This window comes from Phyllostomus hastatus, unplaced genomic scaffold, assembly GCF_019186645.2.
Source record: "Phyllostomus hastatus isolate PE091 unplaced genomic scaffold, TTU_PhHast_1.1 phas_contig_1162, whole genome shotgun sequence".
NCBI lineage: Eukaryota > Metazoa > Chordata > Mammalia > Chiroptera > Phyllostomidae > Phyllostomus > Phyllostomus hastatus.
Window position 1 is genome coordinate 2062404 of NW_025333537.1, and position 21424 is coordinate 2083827.

Consider the following 21424-nt stretch of genomic DNA (forward strand, 5'->3'; position numbering starts at 1 on the left):
GGAGCAGCGGTCGAGGGGACCCAGCAGAGGAAGGCCGCAGCATTACACCACAGCTGAGGAGGGCGGTGGTGACAAGGGACCCCACCCTGGAAGGGAGTAAAAGATGCAAGAGGGCAGGAGTCGCTTTTGGCCCAGGAAGGCAGCGGGGGTATTCAACATAGGCCCCCCTGAACCTTGCGAACCTGATGGGGCCCTTCTTTGTGAACAGGGGGTCCCTCTGGCCGCAGCCAAGCACCTCCCTGCGGACTCAGACTGCCAAGTGCACGGGGGCAAGGCCTGCTCCTTTTCTTTTCCAACTTGTTCGTTCGGGCCAGCGGGGTGCCCCGGGCTGGATGCGCCCAGATCCAGAGCGGAGCAATTTCAGACTCCCGCCCTCCTGCAGCTCTCAGTCGGGTGGGGAAGCTGTCAAAAAAACAGACCACAATGACACTCTGTGTGATGACAGAGGCACCCTGTGGTGAGCCAGGGAGGGGCCCTTAACCAGACCTGGGTGGGGGAGGGGGTGTCAGGGGAGTCTTCCAAGGGGAAGTGGCACTCGAGATGACAGGTAGGGCGGGCTGGGGGCGCAGCCCAGGCCCAGAGCGGTGCACAGGCAAAGGCTGGGCAGCCTCGGGGTGCAGAGCTCTGGAGAAAGGAGCCATGCCTGGCCGCAGGCGGGGCTCAGACAGTGGGGAGCAGCTAGTGGGCTGCCGTGCACACAGCTCGTTTCAACGGGAAAAATGCAGCCCCACTGCGTGGGGTCCCTGTACTGACCTACCTCGCTTTCTTGTACCCTGCTTTAGGGCACCCTGCGTCATTGCACCTCGGTTTATGGCACTTCCCAGATACACTGAGGAGGGGGTTTCGGTTAGTGCGCTTGTGTTTCTGTGTGTGTTACCACGGTTACCAACCGTGTGGCGACCCTGCAGGGGACAGGTCTCTCTGTGCCATTTGCTCACGTCTCGTCTCCGTGTCTGGCAATTCTGGCAAGAGTTCAGACCTTCTCGCTGTTGTGTCTGTCGTGGTGCTCTGTGACCAGTGACCTTTGAGGGATCGTTCGTGAAAAGAATCGGTGTTGTCTTATTTGAAGACGCTGCCACAGCCGCCTCCACCTTCAGCAACCGACCCCCTGACAGGTCAGCAGCACCAGCAGGGAGGCCAGAGCCTCCAAAAGGTTGCAATTTGCTGGAGGCTCCGATGACGGGCGGCATATTTTTTTTGGCAGTGAAGGATTTCTAAACTAAGACATTGTTATTTATCTATTTATCCTCACCCGAGGACATGCTTATTAGCTTTAGAGACAGAGGGGAGGGCGGGAGAAAGAGAGGGAAACATTGATGTGAGAGAAAAAATATCAATTTGCCTCTTGCACGCACCCTGACTGGGGACCGAACCCGCGACCTTTCAGTGTACAGGACGGCACTCCAGCCGAGCCACACCAGCCAGGGTGTGTTTTTTAGACATAATGCTATTGCACACTTTAGGTGTTACAGAGCAAAGGGGCCGAGGGGAGTGTGGACGTTATACTATTACCGAAAGGAACCCCCTGGGTTTGTTATGTCCGCCGCCTCATAGGAAAGACGTCTCCCAATGCCAGAGATTTGTGAAAAGGAAAGGAAATGTTTATTGAGTGCTATACAGACTTAAAGTAGTGACCTAATGTCTTCATTAAAATATCAAAGTCCTTTAGGATACCCACAGCCACCCACAGTGCTTCCTTCTCCCCCTGCCCTAATTCGGGGTGCCGTAACTCAGGAAAAGCAGCAAATGTTCGTGTTTCAGGCTGCTGGCACCGTCAGCTGTGTCTCGATCCAGGCAGGATCTCCAATTAACCCAAAGCCATGTGGCACCTTCTCGTGGCCTACTGGCAAGAGTCCTTTCACCCTTCTTTCAGGCAAAGTCTCTCTTGCTTCCCAGGCCACGCGGCCAAAGGATGTACCCCAAAGCAATGTGGTTCTCCTTTCACCAAAGCTGCAGAGGTCCCCACTCTGGCCAAAACTGCAGGGTTCCTCTCTCCATCAAAGCTGCAGGGAGGGGGCGCGGGTCACCACTCTGCCAAAGCCGAGTGGCGGTTCTCTGCTAAAGCCGCATGGTGGTTCCCCCCACTAAAGCTGTGGGGGTCCCCACTCTGGCGAAACCGCATGGCTCTCTCTTCAATGGCTGCCGAGTCTGGGTTTAAATCCCCGCGCCAGTCTTCCTCTGTGCCCCCATTTCCGACTCCTCCTACAATCAGTTACACCTGCCAGCATCCCTGTATTATTCCAAGGTCACTGGGCTGCCATCGTGAGTCTGGGCAGGGGTGGCCCCATGTCATGGAGCCAATCTTCTTCAAGTTCTCGCACAGGTGCTGTAACTCAGGGGACCTGCCCCCCAGTTACATCTTGGGGGGAAGTCCCTTCCATCCCCCGGTCTCAGAGCATGGCCACAGCTATTTAACATATCTATGCAGCCAGTTAAGGGTTACAGATGTGTTAAATGGCCACGCCAGAGTTTAGCTGTAAAGCTGTGGCTGTACAAACAGCCCTGCATGTTCCTGCTCCGTGTGTCCCTTCCCCCGACTCCCACCTGAGGGGGAAGCGGGGAGGACATTGTGTATGCCTTTCTAATATTTCCTGGACACCTTGAGTTCTGGACCCCATTCCAAATCCCTTTTTGGGGTCCCCCTCTTGGTTGCACCCTGTATCAGACTACAGTAGAGTGTAAACTTTTACATGCACTAGGGAATCCCCCAAATTCGTGTGACTTGCTGTGTTACCGTGGTCTGGAACCTGACCTACAGCACATGCGAGGTCTGCCTGTATGGGCACACGCCTAAGGGTCACCTATGTGCCACACGGTCTCACCACGGCAGCTGTCACCAGGGCCTGCCCAGCGGTGCTTGCACAGCGGTCCGTCCGGTGGCATGCCGCTCCTCTGCTGCACCCGGGCGGGCAGTGGACTGGGGAGCTGTTCACACCAGTGGCGAGATCAGTCCTCAGAAAGTACCACATTTTTTGGACTATAAGATGCACCCCCAAATCTGGGAGGAAAGGGGGGGTGCATCTTATAGTCCTAATGTAGCTTGCCGTGCTCACTGTGGGGGGGCATGGGGGGCGGTGGCCTATGTTATTAAGTATTTTACCACATTTTTTGCTTCCAATTTTTTTCCTATTTTCCTCCTCTAAAACCTAGGTGTGTCTTATGGTCCTGTGCATCTTACAGTCTGAAGAACTCGGTAGTACCATAGAGACAAAGAGAGGAAGCGTGAGGTGACCAAAGCCAACCAAGGTTAGCTTCCACCGGGCATTTACCAGGCACAAGCTGGCCAGGTATGCCTTCTGTTACTAAGGAAAATGGGGATGGGGGAATTACACACTTTTGGGGTCCTGCAAATTTGTGCCTGGGCCAGTTTGTGACAGGCCAGGTAAAGCTGAGATCCGACCGCCTATTTGTAATCCGCTGGGAGCTCTCCGTGGCTCCTCCCCCACATGATGCCCACTTCCTGTCGGACCCTCTGCTCATCGCCCTGAAAACTGCAGGAACACGAGGGGGCTGTCTCTCACAGGGCCACGCCTGCCTTCCCCAGCGTGACGAGGAAGCTGAGGCCCAGGGAAGGGCCCAGGTCGTCCAGCCGGCCAAGCCCACACTTTCCCCCAAACAAGAGTCCAGCTGGCTGGGCAGCCCAGCTGTGCAGCTCTTCTCTGGGGCAGCGCTTTCTGAACGTACCTGCCAGCCATGGGACCTTTGATCCAATGAAAGCAAAGGTCTCATAGAGCACAGAGCCGCTCTAATGAAAGGCCCAGCCCTGGGAGGGAAGGGAGGCCTGGTACCCAGCGGCCTCACCCCGCCCCCCCCCCGCCTTCCTCTGCCATTGAAGGGAGGCCTGGCAGGCTGAGATTTGTGTATTGGAATCATTTAAAGGGGAAATGGCCACTCTGAAGCCACTGCAGCTGGGGCGCAATTCCTCTTCTGAAATGGGAACAGGACTGCAGGGACTTTCTGTTTGGCCCCGGTTCTGGCTGTCCCTGTGGGGGCAGGCGTCTGGGACGCAAGCCTGCGGAGTGAGGCCGGCCCTCCAGAGTGAATGAAGAGCGGGGCTCCTCAGGGGTCACTGGGTCGGCGTGGGCACCAAGGGGAGGACCAAAACCTAGAAGGGGGCCGGTCCGAAAACTAGAAGGTCAAAGGGCAATCTAATCTAGAACCATGTTCCAGACTCAGTGGTTTCACAAGAACAGCTTAGCAGCTGCAGGAACCCATGCCTGCGACAGCCACCCTGAGCGCGAGGCTTTGGCAGCACGGGGGTGGGCAGCCCGGGGTCTCAGACCTCAAGGGGCTCCGAAGCCGACCGGCACAAGGAGGGGGTCGATTCAAACTGGCTTAGGTGGCGGTAGGATTCCGGGGGTCTCTCATGGAATTTAAGGTCAGAAAAGCAGCCGGATGTTAGGTGTGGACTTAGGGAGCAAAAGGGACCCAGAAGCCCTTCCTTTCATCACTGTGCGCCCGCTTCATCTGCTGGCTCCCTGGAGCCCCCAACTCCCAGGCCCCTGCGAACAAAAACTCAGATAGGACGCACTGGAGGTATGAAGGGGCTCACTGGCCCAGCCTGGGGTGACCCATGGTCGGGGGAGGGCTGTATTCTGCAAGCAAATTTCTGCCACACGGATCATCCAATAGGTGCCCCCTACCCAGATGTCTGTATTTTCAACTCATTCATTCAACGTTTACTGACACAATGCGCCAGATCCTAGGGATACCACAGAGAATGAAACGAGTGCCTGTCCACATGGAGTTTACATTGAACTTGGGGGAAGACAATCAAAAACTCGAGCCGGCAAATCTGAGGGTAATACGCGTGACGGGGAAGACGGCAGGGAATGAGCTGCACAGGTGCTGGGGGCGGGGGAAGGAGGGGCGGTCCAGAGAACAGCACGTGCAAAGGCTCAGAGGCAGGCGGGAGGCCTTGTGAACGCAGTGGGGCCTCCGGAGAGGAGGCTGGGGGGTCTGCAGGGACAGGTTGCCTCGGCCAAGAGTGAGGGTTTTAGCTCATATTCTGAGTGGGATGAGAAGTCTCGGAGGGTTTTGAATCTAAGCACAGGGGGTCAGCAAGCTTTTTTCTTTTTTAAAGATTTTTATTTATTTATTTTTAGAGAGGGAAGGGAGAGAGAAACATCAGTGTGCAGTTGCTGGGGTCATGGCTTGCAACCCAGGCATGTGCCCTGACTGGGAATCGAACCTGCGACACTTTGGTTCGCAGCCTGCGTTCAATCCACTGAGCTACGCCAGCCAGGGCAGCAAGCTTTTTCTTATCGGACCAGAGTAAATATGTTACTTCCGGCCACAGGGTCTCTGTTGCAAGTACTCAACTCTACAAACGTGGAAGAGCAGCCACGGGTGATATGTACACAGATGGGTGTGGCCGTGTTCACACTCTATTTATGGACACTAAGATTTGAATTCATGTAATTCATGTAAGATTCATGTAATTTTTCCTTGTCACTGTTCTTTTGTTTTTCCCCAACCACTTAAAAATGTAAAACCGGTTCTCAGCTCGTGGGCTGGATCTGGCCCGTGGGCCTTGGTTTGCCCACCCCCACCTCAGTGTCTGAAGATGTTACACCGGCTGTCGTGTCAAGACTAAAGCAGGGGACGGCAGGAAGCTGTGACAGTTACATCACGTGTCAACCTGACCGGGCCCCGGTGCGCTCAGATGTTTGGTCGCACCGTGAGGGCACTGCTGGGAGGGAGGAACAGGACTGGGTGGACTGAGACGGGCAGACCACCCAGTCTTCCGCGCCGTGGGTGGGCCTCACCCAACCAGTCGAAGGCCAGGATGGGCCTCCTTGGCTGACGGCCTGCGTGAGCAGTGGCTTTTCGGCTGCCTTCACACTCACACTGGAATGCCTGCTTTTCGGGGTCTCCAGCTTGCCAACTGGAGATCTCGGGACTTGGCCTCCGTCATTGTGTGACCCAGTTCCTTATGATGAAATTCTGTAAATGAGTGTATATGGACCCATCCTATCTGGAGAACCAACCCTACTACAGGAGATCAGTCCACATCAGCGATGAGAAGGCTAAGAGTGGAGGTGTGAGCAGTAGCTGGAATATGCCCTAGCTGGTACGGCTCAGTGGGGTGGGCATCCTCCTGCAAACCATAAGGTCGCCAGTTCGATTCCCGGTCAGGGCACACGCCTGGGGTGCCGGCCAGGTCCCCAGGTGGGGGGCGTGCAAGAGCAACTGATGCATGATGTTTCTCTCTCTCACATCAGTGCTGCTCTCCCTCCCTTCCCTTCTCTCTAAAAATCAAACCTTAAAAAAAAAAACAAAAAAACATAGCTAGAATAGATGTAGTTTGAAGCTAGAGCCGATATGCACAGCCAACAGCCCGCAAGTGGGATGTGAGATCGGAACCAGGTAGGGTGGGAGGCTGGGGCTCAGGGGCCCTCATGGGAGAAGCTGCAGAGTGGGGACCTGGGACTCCCTGCGAAATCTTGACAGATTCTGTTCCAGAAAACATCACTCTGGAAGCAAAAAAAGGGAACAAGTGGGTGGAGGTAGAGGAACCAGGTCAAAAAATGGCCTGGTCTCTATAAGGAAAGGTGTTTGCCAGGGGCCCAGATAAGAATCTCCACCCACCAATGTCACCCCAATAAATTGAATTAAAAAAACCTTCCCTTTGCCATCTTTTTTAAAAAAGATTTTATTTATTTATTTTTAGAGAGGGAAGGGAGGGAGAAAGAGAGAGACAGAGAGAGAAACATCAATGTGTGGTTGCTGGGGGTCATGGCCTGCAACCCAGGCATGTACCCTGACTGGGAACCGAACCTGCGACACTTTGGTTCACAGCCCACGCTCAATCCACTGAGCTACACCAGCCAGGGTCACCATCTTTTCTGACACTCGGATACGCTGCCTCTAGTAGAAACTAGCCAGGGTGATAGCTCACTTGTCATTTTGAAACTGTAGTTGAGGGCGGCAGGACACAGCCAAGGCATGTTTGGTAACCATGAGATGCGCAGTCTGCCTCCTACGACCCAGCGAGCACCTCGGCGTGGAAACGAACCTGCAGCAACTTCCTGTTATTCACCGGGTAGCTTCCCAGTTCTCCGGCTCGTCACTGTAGCCTCAGCACTTGGATTTCATCCTGAAATCCCGATGGTTGACTTCTCAGCCCTCGGGGCACGGAGCTCCAACACTTTTCCTCGCTGGACCATTAGGCCATTCGCTCCAGTTTTCTGATACCTTTACACTGTCACTATAAAAAAGTATTTACCTAGCAAATGCCAGGATGAACAGAACCATGTCTGGCAGGTGGACAGGATTAGGTAGGGTTAGGAACGAGACAGGGCTATGATGAAGGCGAGCCCTGCTGCTGGGACCTGAGGGGCACCTGGTGGAGGTGAAGTTCAAACAAATCTGGCAACCCGCACCCCCTCAGGGTGCCCAGGCACCTGGAGTGTGAGCCCTTCACACTGCAGTCTGCTTGCATCGCAGGCTGGCTGCGAAGGTGGGGGAGGTGCCTCACGTGTACTTGAAGCCCCGGCACGCGCACACAGCGCCCGGTACCAGGTAAGCCCCTTGCTCCTCCCCTTTGCAACACTGACTGCTTGTCTCTGCCACCCCAAAGCTTTCCCTGCACCCAGAACTGCCTGCTGGGATCCCATCGGGATCACCTCTCCACAGTGCCGTTTCAAAACCACAAAATCCTTTCCCCCCAAATTCACTTAGTCTCTGAGACGTGAATAAGCCTCCATTAAGAGGAAAACCGAGCCCTGGCTGGCGTAGCTCAGTGGATTGAGCGCAGGGTGCAAACCAAAGTGTCACAGGTCAATTCCCAGCCAGGGTATATGCCTCGGTTGCAGGCAATGACCCCCAGCAACCGCACATTGATGTTTCTCTTGCTCTATGTCCCTCCCTTCCCTCTCTAAAAATAAATAAAAAAAAAATTTTCTTTAAAAGAGGAAAATCTAAGCACCTAGTGGCCAGTCCCCAAACTCTAGAACGCGTGGGTTTCTTTTGGTCACAGAAGAGACCCACCCATCCGTCCACTTGCGTTTCAACAGCCGACTTCTGAGCTGAGCACTGAAGCGGAGTCCCTTCTTGTCTTCTGACCCCAGGTGTCCCGGGCCACGGAGAGGCTTTACCTGCCAAGGTCCCCTACTATGCAGTCTGTCATGTGAGCCGAGTTCCTCACCCCAAACTTCCATGCCCAGCCCCCCATTTACTCAGGTTCTTAAAACCAGTTTTCTTACCCAGTTTCAATTCCATGCAATAAAATCACGCTGTATTTCAAAGATCCCACCAGCCTAAAACCACCCTCCTCTGCATGCCAACCACTCCTATAATCTTAGCCGCTATCTTATCTTCGAGGAGCTTTCGAGCTGGAGCAATTTCTTACTCCCCACTTCTCCCTTCCACCTCCTGCAGAGACTCGCAAGGGGAGGAAGGTCACGGAGCACACTATGACTAGTGTCTCCTAGCAGAGGCCTTCCCCCTTTAAGTCTGTGCCAGTCCGTTTGCTGGTGGGCTACGTTGGTGGGGTGGGGGGCCCGGGAATGCTGCTTTCGGGACTTATAATCGCACACACTCTGCCAAGGGGGTGATGCCATCCCCACTTCAGTCAGAGGTGGCAGCTGGGGCCGAGATCAAGCATTCAAACGTATTGTCCCCTATCACACGGGTTGAAAGTGTATTTCCCAGTTTGTACCGCCTTCGTTTTTTGACATCTTAAAGTCTTGTGTAAGCATTATGCTAAGCAAAACAAGCCAGGCAGTGAAAGACAAATACCACATGGTATCACCTTTAACAGGAACCTAAACAACAAAACAAAGAAACAAGCAAAATATAACCAAAGACACTGAAATAGGGGGCAGACTGACAGTGACCACAGGGGAGAGAAGAGGGAATTTCAGGGGGGAATGGGTAGGGTTTACAGGAACAAATTTAAAGGATACATGGACAAAAACTAGGGGTAGGGGGTAATGGGAGGGAAGTAAGGAGGGTTGGGTGGGTGGGTTGGAATGGGAGTAAATGGGAGAAAACTGTACTTGAACAATGATTAAAATAAAATAATAAAAAAAGTCTTGTGTAATTTGATTTTTATGGAGCCAATCTATCTTTTCGTATGTGACTTATTCAGTTGCTTTGGGATTTAATATGTTCTCCCCAGTCTGAAGTCCAGATTAAGAAGGAACTTACGCCCTGGCTGGCATAGCTCAATAGATTGAACTCGGGCTGCGAACCAAGTGTCGCAGGTTCGATTCCCAGTCAGGGCACACGCCTGGGTTGCAGGCCATGGCCCCCAGCAACTGCACACTGATGTTTCTCTCTATCTCTATCTCCCTCCCTTCCCTCTCTAAAAATAAATAAATAAAATCAAAAAAAAAAAAAAAAAAGAAGGAACTTACTTTTTTCTTACAGATTTGAAAAACAAAAACGTTTCCTGTAACTATTGCCTCCATTAAGAACGTACGTTGCGTCCCCGGGAGGCTAGGGAGTCTCCGCATCCAGCGCCGCTTCATGCGGCCACAGCGTGTCCTTCCCACCACTGGCTCAGGGTGCTGCTTGCAACGGGTTACTCATGCGCCATGCATACATTACTTCTAACCGTTCCTTTCTGGGAGTAAAGATGTTTATAGGAAATTTAGGAATTCAGAAAAATCCAATTACATAAGGATTACTAAAAATCGCTAAGTCCACATAGCAACATTTGTGGCATTTATGCTACACATAAATATACATCACGTAGCCCTGGCTGGTGTAGCTCTGTGGATTGAGTGCAGGCCTGTGAACCAAAGGGTCGCCAGTTCGATTCCCAGTCAGGCTACATGCCTGGGATGCAGTCCAGGTCCCCAGTAGGGGGTGTGTGGCAGGCAACCACACATTGATGTTTCCCTCCCTTGGTAAAAATAAATAAAAATCTAAATGAAAAAAAGTTAAATATACATCATGTATACTTATACCCTTAAAAGGGCCTGCCAGAAACGATCCCTTCTGGTGTGGTTATTCTATTTTATCTTTATTCGTGGGGCTCGGCCTAGCCTCCTGACTAGAAATTCTGCTCTTTTATGTTTGCATGAACAGGTCTAACGGACTTGCCACCCCTCCCCCACCTTACTTTTGAAAAAGTACGTCTAGAAGCCAACTAACGTCATTTACCTCAAAGTGACTTCAAGGCAGGGAGAGTGGGAGGGAATTCTTTTTAAACACAAATTTTACTTTTCTGATGACGTCAGTAATACAGTTCACCGTGGGGCACTTGGAATATACTTGGTGGTGGCCACCCAACACCCTGAAATAATAGTCAACGACTTCCAATAACTACGCAGCAGGGGTGACAAACTCCTTTTCACCGGGGCCCACGTCAGCCTCGTGGTTGCCTCAAAGGGCCGGATGGAACTTGAGGACTGTATGAATGGAACTGCTCCTTACCTAGGGGCAAGGAGCTCCCAGCGCTGCCGCCGGGTAGAAACAAGGTGCCGGGCCGGATGCGGCCCGCGGGCCTGGCGTTTGCCACCTGTGCCTCACAGTCTTACAACACATGAATGTGACAAGTAAACTAACCAGTCTTGCTGGACTTCTTTTGACTCTTCTGATTCCTGAATATGTCTCCCACCAGTTTCCTCGGAACAAAATCCTGTCAGCAGAAAGAACACTGAAGTCTTCTGATACACCCCGTCGTGCTGCCCTCTAGAAAGGTTGTACCAATTTCCATAAACTTCCTCTAACAGTAACGACATTTTTTTTTTAATAATAAAGAAAAAGGAACAAAGGGCACTGTCTGGGTTGGACGCGCACAGCCCACCTGGGCAGGTGAAGGTGTGTCCCCGATGACGACGCCTCAGGCGGTGACCCGACGGCAGCTGCAGGGCATGCCCACGTGCCAGCCGAAGGACCGACTGGGCCACTCAGAGTTAACAGATTCTGAGGAGCCGGCGGTTTCTCTAGACACAACACCAAGCGCAGCAAGGGAAGTCACCTTGAAAGAAAGGGAAGTTCTCCCTCAACGGGGCCTGTCTGGCGCCAGCACGGTGATCTGTTTATTAGGTCTTCTGGCAAAGAAGCGAGGCGCCGAGTGGGCAAAGCAGCCAGTCGTAAACACCCCACACCACGCGTCTGCCCCCGACCCCGGGCACCGAGGGGCCGCAGACGGAACCTGCCAACTTCCACCTCCTGCGAGCACGCACTGACCACGGGCCTGGCTGCCGCTCTCCTCCGACACGACAGCGCGTTTGGAAGGTGTCCGAGGAAGGGCAGCTGTGTGCCAAGTGGCCGACACACTTAAACACCACTTAGAAAAACAGAACAATGGGAAATTCTTCGCCACAATCACTGAGGTGCCACGAGACAATGTTTTAGTGCAAAAAGGGAAGCCCTTGAAAGAGGACCATGACATTCAAATGCCCCTGAAAGCCTTCTGCTGGAATAAAGATCACAGCCAAAAACAAGAGGATTTTCCTTCTACCGAAGAAAAAAAAAATGGTTTTAAAGGCCCGGACCGGAAAAGTGCTCCCAGCCGTAACAATGGCAGCCACGCAAAGAGGGGCACCCGAGAGGCCACACCGAGGTCTTCGTCTCATCTACACTGGAACGGAGTTCTCGCCCCCTCATGCGGGGCCCCCAAGACCAGGAAGTCGGCCCAGGTCCCACCCCGGGGAGGGCCACGGGCAGCACTCGAACACCCGGGCCTGCTGGAGCCCGGCCCATACACACTTTCCTCGGCCCCGCTGTGTGTCCCCTCCTCTTGCTGGAGCTGAGCGGCCCACCCACGCTCCCCGCCTACTCGCACGTGCCGTTGGAGAGGAAAAAGTCACCTGGCGAGTTCCACTGAGTCAGAGCGCTGTGACAGAGGGTGTGGGCTGCCTCAAGGACCGCTGGGTGTGAAATAAACACGGACACAGTTTTGTAATCAATGATTTTTTTTTATCTTTGAAAATGGAAGCAAGTGTTTTGACAGAATACTATGGCCGCTCTATAAGAGCCGATCTAGGAGTAATTCACTGGTTCTTCTCTGGGATAGCACGGCTTTAAAAAAAAAAAAAAAAAGACACAACAGGAAAAATAAACCACAACGCTTCAGGCGCCGACTCTGAGCCTGGCTGGGCATCGCTCATTAAATAAGTCACAAGCTACACACTAAGGTCAGGACAGCTTTTCCTTGCCCTCCCCCTTCTCTCTGGACCACAGTTCCTGTGGTGTTTCACCAGCATCAGCAACAATTTTGTTTACTTAATTCATTTGACATGGGAACCTGAAAACATTTCTGAATCTTAAAAACAAAGCCCTCAGCAGATTATGTTGGTAAAGAAACATGTACAAGTCACCGTAATTACTGTTTTCTTTACGTCTCATCACCCACATCAATATTAAAATACGCTTACAAACACACACACAAAACCACACCAAACATCCAGATGCCCCGAAATTGTGGAGACAGCGATCCCAACGTCAGTTAAGAACACAGTACCTTTTCTACGCAGGCGTCACTCCCAGCATGGCCGTGCATGCCAGCCCCCATCTACACCCTGCCCCCGTCCTGGTTCCCTGCATTCAGACGCATCCAGCCAGTCCCGTCCCCACACCAGCAGGAACGTAGGCAAACGGGTTCCCGTCGTGGTCCCAATGGCACTACACGTTTCTCGTTCAATCACAGACACTCACTCCTTGCAAAACAGAGGCTCCTTAAATCTTGTTTCTCAAACATGCAATAGGAAAAAGTGGAAGTGGAGAGAAGTTCTCGCTAACCCTGGGATGGACAGGTGATCGGAGCCCGGCCTCCGGCCCCGAGTCGGGGGAGCCTCTGTGCTTTGACATAGCCTGGGTGCGAGCAGGAGGGGTAGAGCGGGTTAGCTTGTGTGGAGGGTGCAGAGGGACACATCTGTGTACATTAAAGCGACAGCAGAGATCTGCGTTCCTGGTCCTGCTCTGCTCTAGACCATCCTCCTAAGTCTCAGTACTCGGTAGCACCCCCTGGCCTCACCTCAGCGGAGTGCGGCGAGGGCTGCAAGGCAGGAAGCAGGGGGAATGGCGGGGGGAGCCCTGAGAGAGGTGGCTGCCCCTGTGAGGGAGAGGGCAGGGCAGGAGCTCTGGGGGCGCACGAGAGCCACTCCTTCCGCCAGCACCGCACGGGGACAGCACGGGACATGTAGGAAAGCAGAGGATCACAAAGGGCCACCGCTCCCCTCCCAGTCCCCTAGTCTGTGGGCCCCCATGCACTCGAGAGCTGGGCAAGCTGCTGCAATGGGCAAGAAGGAGTGCTCCACAGTACATGCGTCTTCTCGTCCTGGCACCCTTGTCGAGTGCTGACCGAAACCTGAAACATGATGTTTGGGGTGAGGACTGCGACAGAGCCCACGTAGGGAACAAAACTGCAGAAACACGTGCTAGTTTAGGTTAGGTTAGGTTATAATCATCTGAAGCACAGGATAACCAAGAAGCGAAATTTCATTCTGGTACAACCACCCAATTTCTAGGAAGGAGAAAGGAGAGAAAGGAAACGACACGATGAGCATTTCTGATCAGGAGACTCAATGAAATGAGAAGGGTGGTGATACGAATCCACGTGATTTTTCAAGTCTTCCTCGGGTACAGTCATTAAGATGACCAGGTTTGTGCTGCGAGTGAGCCAGCACGGTGTGGCTACTGCTCTGATTGTTTTCAGATGAATGTTTATACAAAATAATATCTTATCTTCATTTAGTTTATAAACATACACAGTGCTGTCCCTTTCAGATTACGGAAAAAAAAAATAAAACCACACACAAATACTGCAAAGTAGCAAAATACAAAGGAAAAAAAAAAGCTACTTTTGGTTTTGGCAACATTAAAAAAAAAAGAAATATAAAAAGCAATGTGGCATTGGTCCCTATTTGTTAAAAAAAGGTACTTGGGCACGACACTGAATCAGAATTGGTTGGGTTTCTAAAATTCAGAGTATCTTGGATTTTAAAAGTAGCACTTTTGTCTTTTAAAAGTTCAACAAGTCACATAAACACTTAAAACATCAAAAAAGCTTTCTGATAAAAAGCCCAGCTTTTAAATCACATTTTGTTTCTGCGAATTTGGGAGACGAATTGAGTTCTTACTGGAATGTGGCCTATCGCGGGCTGACAAACCGGAAATGAGTGTCTCCAAACGGCAGTGCCCCCCTCGCGCCCTCCCTGGGACCACACCAACGACCAGCTACCAAGCACGAGTTCTTGCTCCCATTCTGGGGGGTGGGGGTCGACCTTCAGGCGGCTATCTTTGCCATCTGCTCTTCTAACTTGGAAATACGCTCATCTTGATTGCAGATTGTGTCTTTTATAGATTTGATCTCTTTTAAAATCTCGTCCAACTTGGCTTCATTTTGCTAAGAAAACAAAAGGAGGAGGGAAGGGAAGAGGTGACTAAAAAGCAGCCCACAAAGTCCAAAGCAGTTGAGAACTACAAGGCATTCAGTGGGATTTTCCATTTTGAAAGTGGCAAGCCACAGCTGCCAGGTTGGGCCTCATCAGCAAGTCATTCACGCCAGCCGGTCCACCGGACGGCCCCAGCCCAGCAGCGGCGCTCCGCCGCAGTGCCGCTTCCCGTCCCGTGCCTGCGCACTGACCTGGGCCGACTCTCGGGACACAGTTAAACTGCAGGACGAGACTAATTCCTCTGAGGCCGCCCTAACTCCCAATCCCGCCGCTCCATCAGAAGTGACCTGGATGTGACGCGGGTGAGGGGTAAACTTCCAGAGCCTATGGAGTTCCTACCATTTCCCAGGGGGAACGTTCTTGGGAGCAAAATCCGTTGCCCTGCCTGCTAACTATTCTCAAGAGCCTGAGCTTCACCCGTGTGGAGATGATTTCTTTAGAAACCTTGAAATCAACGCAGTGCACAGGCTGCACTCACGTGCTTCCTCGGTCACGCCGAAATGCCAGCACTCCGCCTCCTCGTCATTCCGCTCACCCTCCCACTGACGACTCCCCGCCCTCCCCGTCCCCTGCCCTCCCTGCAGCAGCGCGTTCCGGCGCCATGCGGGTCTTCAACGTCAGGCGGCAGTTTCCATCACCACTCCACTGAAACGGTTCTTGCCGAGATGCCCGAGACCATCTCTGTGGCTACATACTACTCACTGCCAGGTCCTTCTGTCGCTCAGACCCTCGGCAACATCTGAACCCACCCGGCACGCTCTCTTTCCCGCCTTCTCTGCCTGGCATCTGTGACCCTATGCCCTCGTGTTTCACTTTACCCAAATTAGAGAAGGGCGAGGTGTACACAGTTTGGGGAAAGATGGTTAAGAAGAACCCAGGGGCTCCGGTTTACTCCTGAAGACACAGAAGACCAAGGCGTTATAACGAAGAACTAAAGAGGCCAAACGTGGCCACAACCCCAGTGTCAGGACTGAGGAGACTCTCATGAGTAAGCACACGCTATCCTTCACGGGGACCCCCTTCCGCCCACAGCTGGGACGGCATGGCCGGTGCGCAGCACTGGAAGGAGCTTTCGAGAGGACCAGGCCTGGGCCAGGCAAGCACACCACCCCTCCCTCAACTTCCTGTGGTCCTTACCACACTGCTCGTGTCTGCGGTTTTCTTGGAGACATTGATCAGGTCACACTTCTTGTTTGCAGTGGGCTTGCTATCTAGAATGTTCTTCTTGACCACCTTGAGGTCCCTGTTTTTGCCTGGAATGTATCCGTGCTTCAAGGAAATAAGGACTGGATCTGCGTTCTTCCCCTCGAACCACTCCTCTGCCTCCAGCGCTGCTTCGGGCCCCGCTGTGTCCGGGTACAGGTCGTCTTGGAAAAGGTCCGACTGTAAGAGACGTTTTGGGGAAACCGTTAGGTAAGGAAGAAGAAAGGTGGGAGGTTTGAAAAACTCTTTAAAACAGAGATTGCTTAGAAAACTGGGCACTTACCTTCCTGGGAACAGTCATGATAATAGGCTCACACTTTCTCTCATGAAGTTTGAAGAATCTTCAAAAGGGAAATAAAGGCGAAAGTTGCATTAAGTGAAACAGGAGGCCAAGTACCAAACAGGCTCCATGACAGCCACTTTCCTACAACGCTGCAAGGACAGGGGATGCTCTGCCCACCACCTCGGCTGCCCCGCCCCGTGCAGCAGGCGGAATTTAGGACTCCCAGTGCACAGGGGAGAAAACGGGAGCCGAGAGTATCTACGCTAGGAAGTGGTGCACTGGGGACCAGAACCAGAAGGAGCCCTGTGTGTGACGGTGACGGTGGAATTCCCACGATCTGGGGGCAGATCAGCTGGGGTGGAAATGACACCACCACCGACGACGATTCAGCTACGAAAAATCGCCAGGCCACAGACAGGAGAGAACGAACACCTACAAATCAGGTAGTATCTACGACTTGGATGCCAGCTCTTCTGCCAACCCGAGGTGGTCAAACTAAGCACAAAACTGATTTTTTTTTAAGAAAAAAAATAATGACAGGAATTAAAGTTTTGTCATTCAAGCAAGCCACAACATAGTTAACACTCAAAAATTTGAAATTGTCTCAAAGGTGGGAAGAGTAGGAACATGAAGCACGAAACCTCTGCAGTCAGTGCAGTGGGAAAAAAAAATGGCCTGGGTTTGATGCCCAGCTCAGCCACCGCAGTGCTTGGGCGTGTGACCGCCTCCCCCAGCCTCACGGCCCTCCCCCTCACCACGGAGGTGAGCATGCACCTGCCTGCTGCACAGGCTGCTGTACGAGGTAAAAGGGGGTGGCCCGTGCAGCACGCCATGCAGTGCCCAACACTGGATGAAGGCTCAAGACACAATAAATGAGGGGTCCTGGATGGTTTTATGGCTTTTTAAACTTTTAGGTGACAAGAAAATAAATGTGTTCCCAAATGCTGAATATAATCTTAAATTCAAATTCAATATATTTTGAAATACATTTGATTAGTTTGGTTTAAACCACAATTTTGAATTATGTGTGAGACCTTTCCTTCATTACTCCAGCTAAAGAGAGTTGAATGTATTTAAAAAAAAAAAACCAACATACTGATTAATATAAAAAGGGCTTAAAATTCTTAATTTTAAAGATGTGTCAATTATTTAAAAACTCTGTGGCCTCCATAGAAACTCAGCGTTGCATCATGGGTACTGGGGCCTTAGCCTGGTAACGTGGTGCTACTTGTTCTGCTGTTTCAAGCGGCCTGAGGACCTGTGTTCACTGGTATGAGAAAAGAGCCTGCACCTTAGGAAGCCCGCTAGCATCATGGAACATTAGCGCATTTTCGGACCATAAGATGCACCTAAGTTTTGGGGGGAAATAGGAAAAAAATTTTTGAAGCAAAAAATGTGGTAACATATTTAATAACATAAATAACAATATTTTACCAATGTAAATGTAAACAGAACGCAACAGCAACATTATCGACCATTATTCCTCCAAAATTTGGGAGGGGAGTGGGGAGAGGAGTGCATCTTATAGTCCAAAAAATATGGTACTTTTCAAAAAATCCAGAGCAGCACAGAGAGGCAAGGATTCTACAGTGCACTCCCCACACCGAGCGACCCTGACCCAGCTCCCTGCTGTGGGTCTTTGCCGTCTCTAGTTCAGGGCCCACGGGGTCCACCAGCCACGCTGGAACCTGGCTGGTCCCCTCACAGGGCAGGAAGACCATCCCTTATTTCCACCTCAGGGGCAGCCTCTCCCTTGCTTGCCTCCCAGGGGACAGTGGCCACAGCCTCAGCCTGAAGACAGGAGATGACAGTTTCGCTATTCAGGTAAGTGTCCGATACACGCAGGCTAAGCCACTTAACTGCTGCCCACCTAGTTACATAATCTGAAGAATGGAGGGGGCACAGTTAAATGATCTGGAAAGGTTCCCCCTGCTCTAAAACTCCGTGGCTCCAAGTACGGACAGGAAATGAGACACCAACTCGATGCCGCACACGGGGGAAGAAAGGCCTGGGCATCGCAGGATTCCAGAGCCAGCTGTGCTGCTCTCGTAGCGCACGGACGGTTTCAGGGCTTTACCGTGCCGATTCTTTACCTGGCAATCTCACATTTGTTGACATCAAGCCCCCTCTTGGGCATGTAACCCATCCCTCTCTGAGGCTCCTTGCTGCTGAATGTGTTGAGGTAGTGGACATAGGGGGATTCATCCGTGATCTCGAAGTAGCGGATACTGCTGTCACCCTACAAGAAATCAGAGACAAGTCTGTGTTCACTATTGACAGACACAGCTAATTTAAGTGGGTGTCTCTCTCCCCTATGAGCCATGTATTGCTTAGGACTCTGCTACAGCGGCTGACTCTTCTTCCTCTCAGGAGGCCTGCCCAAAGCACGCGGTGCTTTCTCGTCCTGGCAGAGTAAGCCCTCGCTTCCCAAACACCAGCATGCCCTTTCAACAGTCTCCTCTGCCCCCTACTGAAGGCTCAGTGTTACTTCATGGGGTCTAGGCTCCAAGTCAGACAGAGTCAGGGCAGAAATGTCCCTGCCTCTGCCAAACAACTGCACTGCAATTCGACTTCAAAACGCAAACAAAGGACCAGGAGGACTGTCCAGAGGGTAACTACTGGTCTAAGTTGTAAGTTCACGGGCACAGGGCAGTGTCATTCAGGGACCTGAGGGCACGACTGACCGTCAGATAATAATAAAAACTAAGATTTTCCTAGTTAATAAACTTTAGTGTATTTAACTTCACAAGGTTTACTATCTCATTGCAATGTATAAATTTCTACAACGATCTTGCTTAGAATGGCCAGATCTTTTTTGGAGATCTGAAGCATATGCTAGTCTAAGTCCAAAGAACTGTCACAGTTATAGCAACCTGAACAATGGGGGCAATTCTGCCTGGGGGAGACGTAAATATGTATGTATGGAGACACACACACACACACACACACACACACACACACACACACAGCTGGGCGGTATTGCACCCTAACAATCCTGTCTGTCTTCATGATTTCCATTTGTTTCAATCAAATAAATAAAGGTCTAAAGCAATGGAAAATAGGCTGAACACACACTATTTGTTCCGTGCAAACTAAAAATGATTTTCCGCCTAGTGCTAATGACCCCTGGGGAACAGGTCCTTTGTTTGTTTCGATGCAGTCTATGGTAGCCGTTAACATCTGAGGGAGAATGACTCTCAAGGAAACAGACAAGATCTGGTTTCTAAGTAACTGACCTATAAAAATGTGAGGCAGCTCTGCAGCAGCTCAGCCAACCACAAGAAGGCAGGCATTCTGGGCTTCACCCAGCAAGGGGCATGCTAACAGGTTCGAGGGCTTACATCACTCCATTTTTATTAGTTCATTTATTCCAAAAATCTACAAAGTAATAATGAGGTTAGCACCTACTAAAATTAAAAATAAAAAAAAAAATAATAATAATAATAAAGCCACCACCAGTTTAGTTAGGTGCAGAGCGGCAGGCAGGAGGAAAGCTTTCTGCTGCAGTGTGGGGTCTTCCTGGAACAACTGTCACTTCCTGCAACTTCAATCAGGCCGCAAGTTTTCGAGCCCAGGGCCCTGACACGGGGTGGCTGTGAGGCCCTCAAAAGCTCACATCCCCAACACCCTTCTCTGTAACAGCACGGCATGTAGTGGTAGGTACTGAACGCCAATCCAGAACTATCCCGATTGTGGCATTACATGTGGCGAACTGGTTCCTCATCCATGATACCAATTAAGAGAAATCTAAAATCACCAGCCACACAGCACCACCAGGCAAGCACAAGACACGAGCATATAAAAATACATACACACATACAAACAAAAACACAAACAACAAAATCAAAACATAAAATGTGCAAAGGAACGAACAAAAGAGAACGCCAGCACGCACTCTCCGTCTCCCTAGACAGCGTGCCGGAGCAGCTCCCTGCCGGCGCGCGCCCGGCGCCCAGGCCCAGGCCCGAGCCCGAGCCCAGGCCCGCTTCAGTCAGAGGTACGAGCACGGCCTGTTAGCGCCACGCAACTGGCAGGTTGCAAACTGTCCAGTCTCACCTAAACACGACAAAATCATCCGTTTTTGGTTTGCCTCCAGACACCCACACATCAAATTCATTAAAATGACAATACATTGCCCATCCACTAAATCTCTGGAGAATAACCTTTTCCTCCCACAGGATTAATTTTAACATTAAATGTCAGAATTACTGCGTACCTTTCCACACAGGTAAATGATACTGGTGTCGGGGTCATAGAAAGGCAGCAGCACCCCATTGCTAGTGTCCATTTCATGAAGAGCAATCGGTTCCTGCATGTTTTTCTGGAAAACAAAACAAACACACAGTTTTTTTAAGTATCAATTTTTATAATCTTACTATGCATTCTTTATCCCTAACTAAGCTATTTCCCTAGAACAATGAAAGTGTGAACAATGCACATACAATATGCATACATGTAACTACAGCAGGGACACTAAATGGGATGCACCCCGCTGAAAATGATGCCGATGGGAAAGCACAAGGGAGGCACGCTTCAGTGTGATTCTGTGACAAGGACCCCCTTCTCCTTTGTGACTTTTTTTAAGTACTCTTTTCTTATTATGAAATAAATTTATGTTCCTTAAGAAGTTACACGGAAAAACATAAAAATCATCTCATATGCCATCGTCCCACAGAAACGATGACCATTTTGGTCTATTTCCCCCCAACACAGGTACATACACAGCTAGGGACCATACCATGTGTGCGGTTTAGTATTTTTCCATTTTCTTTTTTAAAAAAGGTTTTATTTATTTATTTTTAGAGAAAGGGGTAGGGAGGGAGAAGAGGAAGAAAAACATCAACATAAGAGAGAGACATCGATTAGTCGTCTCTTGTGAGCGCCACAACCAGGGACCAAACCCACAACCCAGGCATGTGCCCCAACCGGGAATCGAACCGGCGACCTTTTGTTCTGCAGGAAAACGTCCAGCCAACTGAGCCACGCTGGTCAGAGCTTCACATATTTTTTAATAAGCAAGTTTAAAACTCATTTCCCAAGTCTGGATTCCTCATGCATTCTTTTTAAAAAATATAATCAACATAGACTCCTTGGGAGTATTACAAATGCATTTTTGAAAGACATTTAGCAAAAAGTCTCTAGTGAGGATGAGAACTTCACGTCCAATTTACGACGAGTGGGAGTTCGGAAAACTACCTTGAGGACCCCACAATCTACGTACAAAGCCAGAGACCCAGCGAGAAAAGAGAAGGCTCAGAGTAAGCCGGCGGAGAGGCTGGGACGGGGCATACCGGATTCCAGAGAGCCAGCTGCCGCTCGCTCATGCGGCTGAAACCGGTGGTGAAGACATTGCCGTCGGCCAGAAAGATGGCTCTCATGGGCCGCGCGCCCTCGTGTGCTTTCTCCTTTTCCTGGGGGACAGAGAGCACAGAGGCACATGACACACATGCAAACTGCAGGAAGGAAGGTGGGGTGGAAGGGTGGGGGCCCATACCCTGAACCCCACCACACCCTGCACGCCATTCACGCTGGGGTGTGTGTGTGTGTATGTGTGTGTGTGTGTGTGTGTGTGTGTGTGTGTCTC

At 51.2% G+C, this 21424-nt stretch overlaps 1 protein-coding gene across 4 annotated transcripts in view; it reads right to left on the minus strand.

Annotated features, from left to right (window-relative positions):
- Positions 1–11855: 11855 nt before the first annotated feature.
- CORO1C (coronin 1C) overlaps positions 11856–21424 on the minus strand; it is a 72828-nt gene continuing 63259 nt past the window's right edge. For all 4 annotated transcript variants that reach the window (XM_045844101.1, XM_045844107.1, XM_045844127.1 and 1 more), the window contains exons 6-11: positions 21132–21251; positions 20057–20161; positions 17934–18079; positions 15841–15898; positions 15492–15737; positions 11856–14305 (exon numbers count right to left, since the gene is read on the minus strand). In XM_045844101.1, coding sequence (XP_045700057.1) covers positions 14186–14305; positions 15492–15737; positions 15841–15898; positions 17934–18079; positions 20057–20161; positions 21132–21251 — 795 coding nt within the window. In that variant the 3' untranslated portion in view covers positions 11856–14185. The remainder of the gene's footprint in view (positions 14306–15491; positions 15738–15840; positions 15899–17933; positions 18080–20056; positions 20162–21131; positions 21252–21424) is intronic.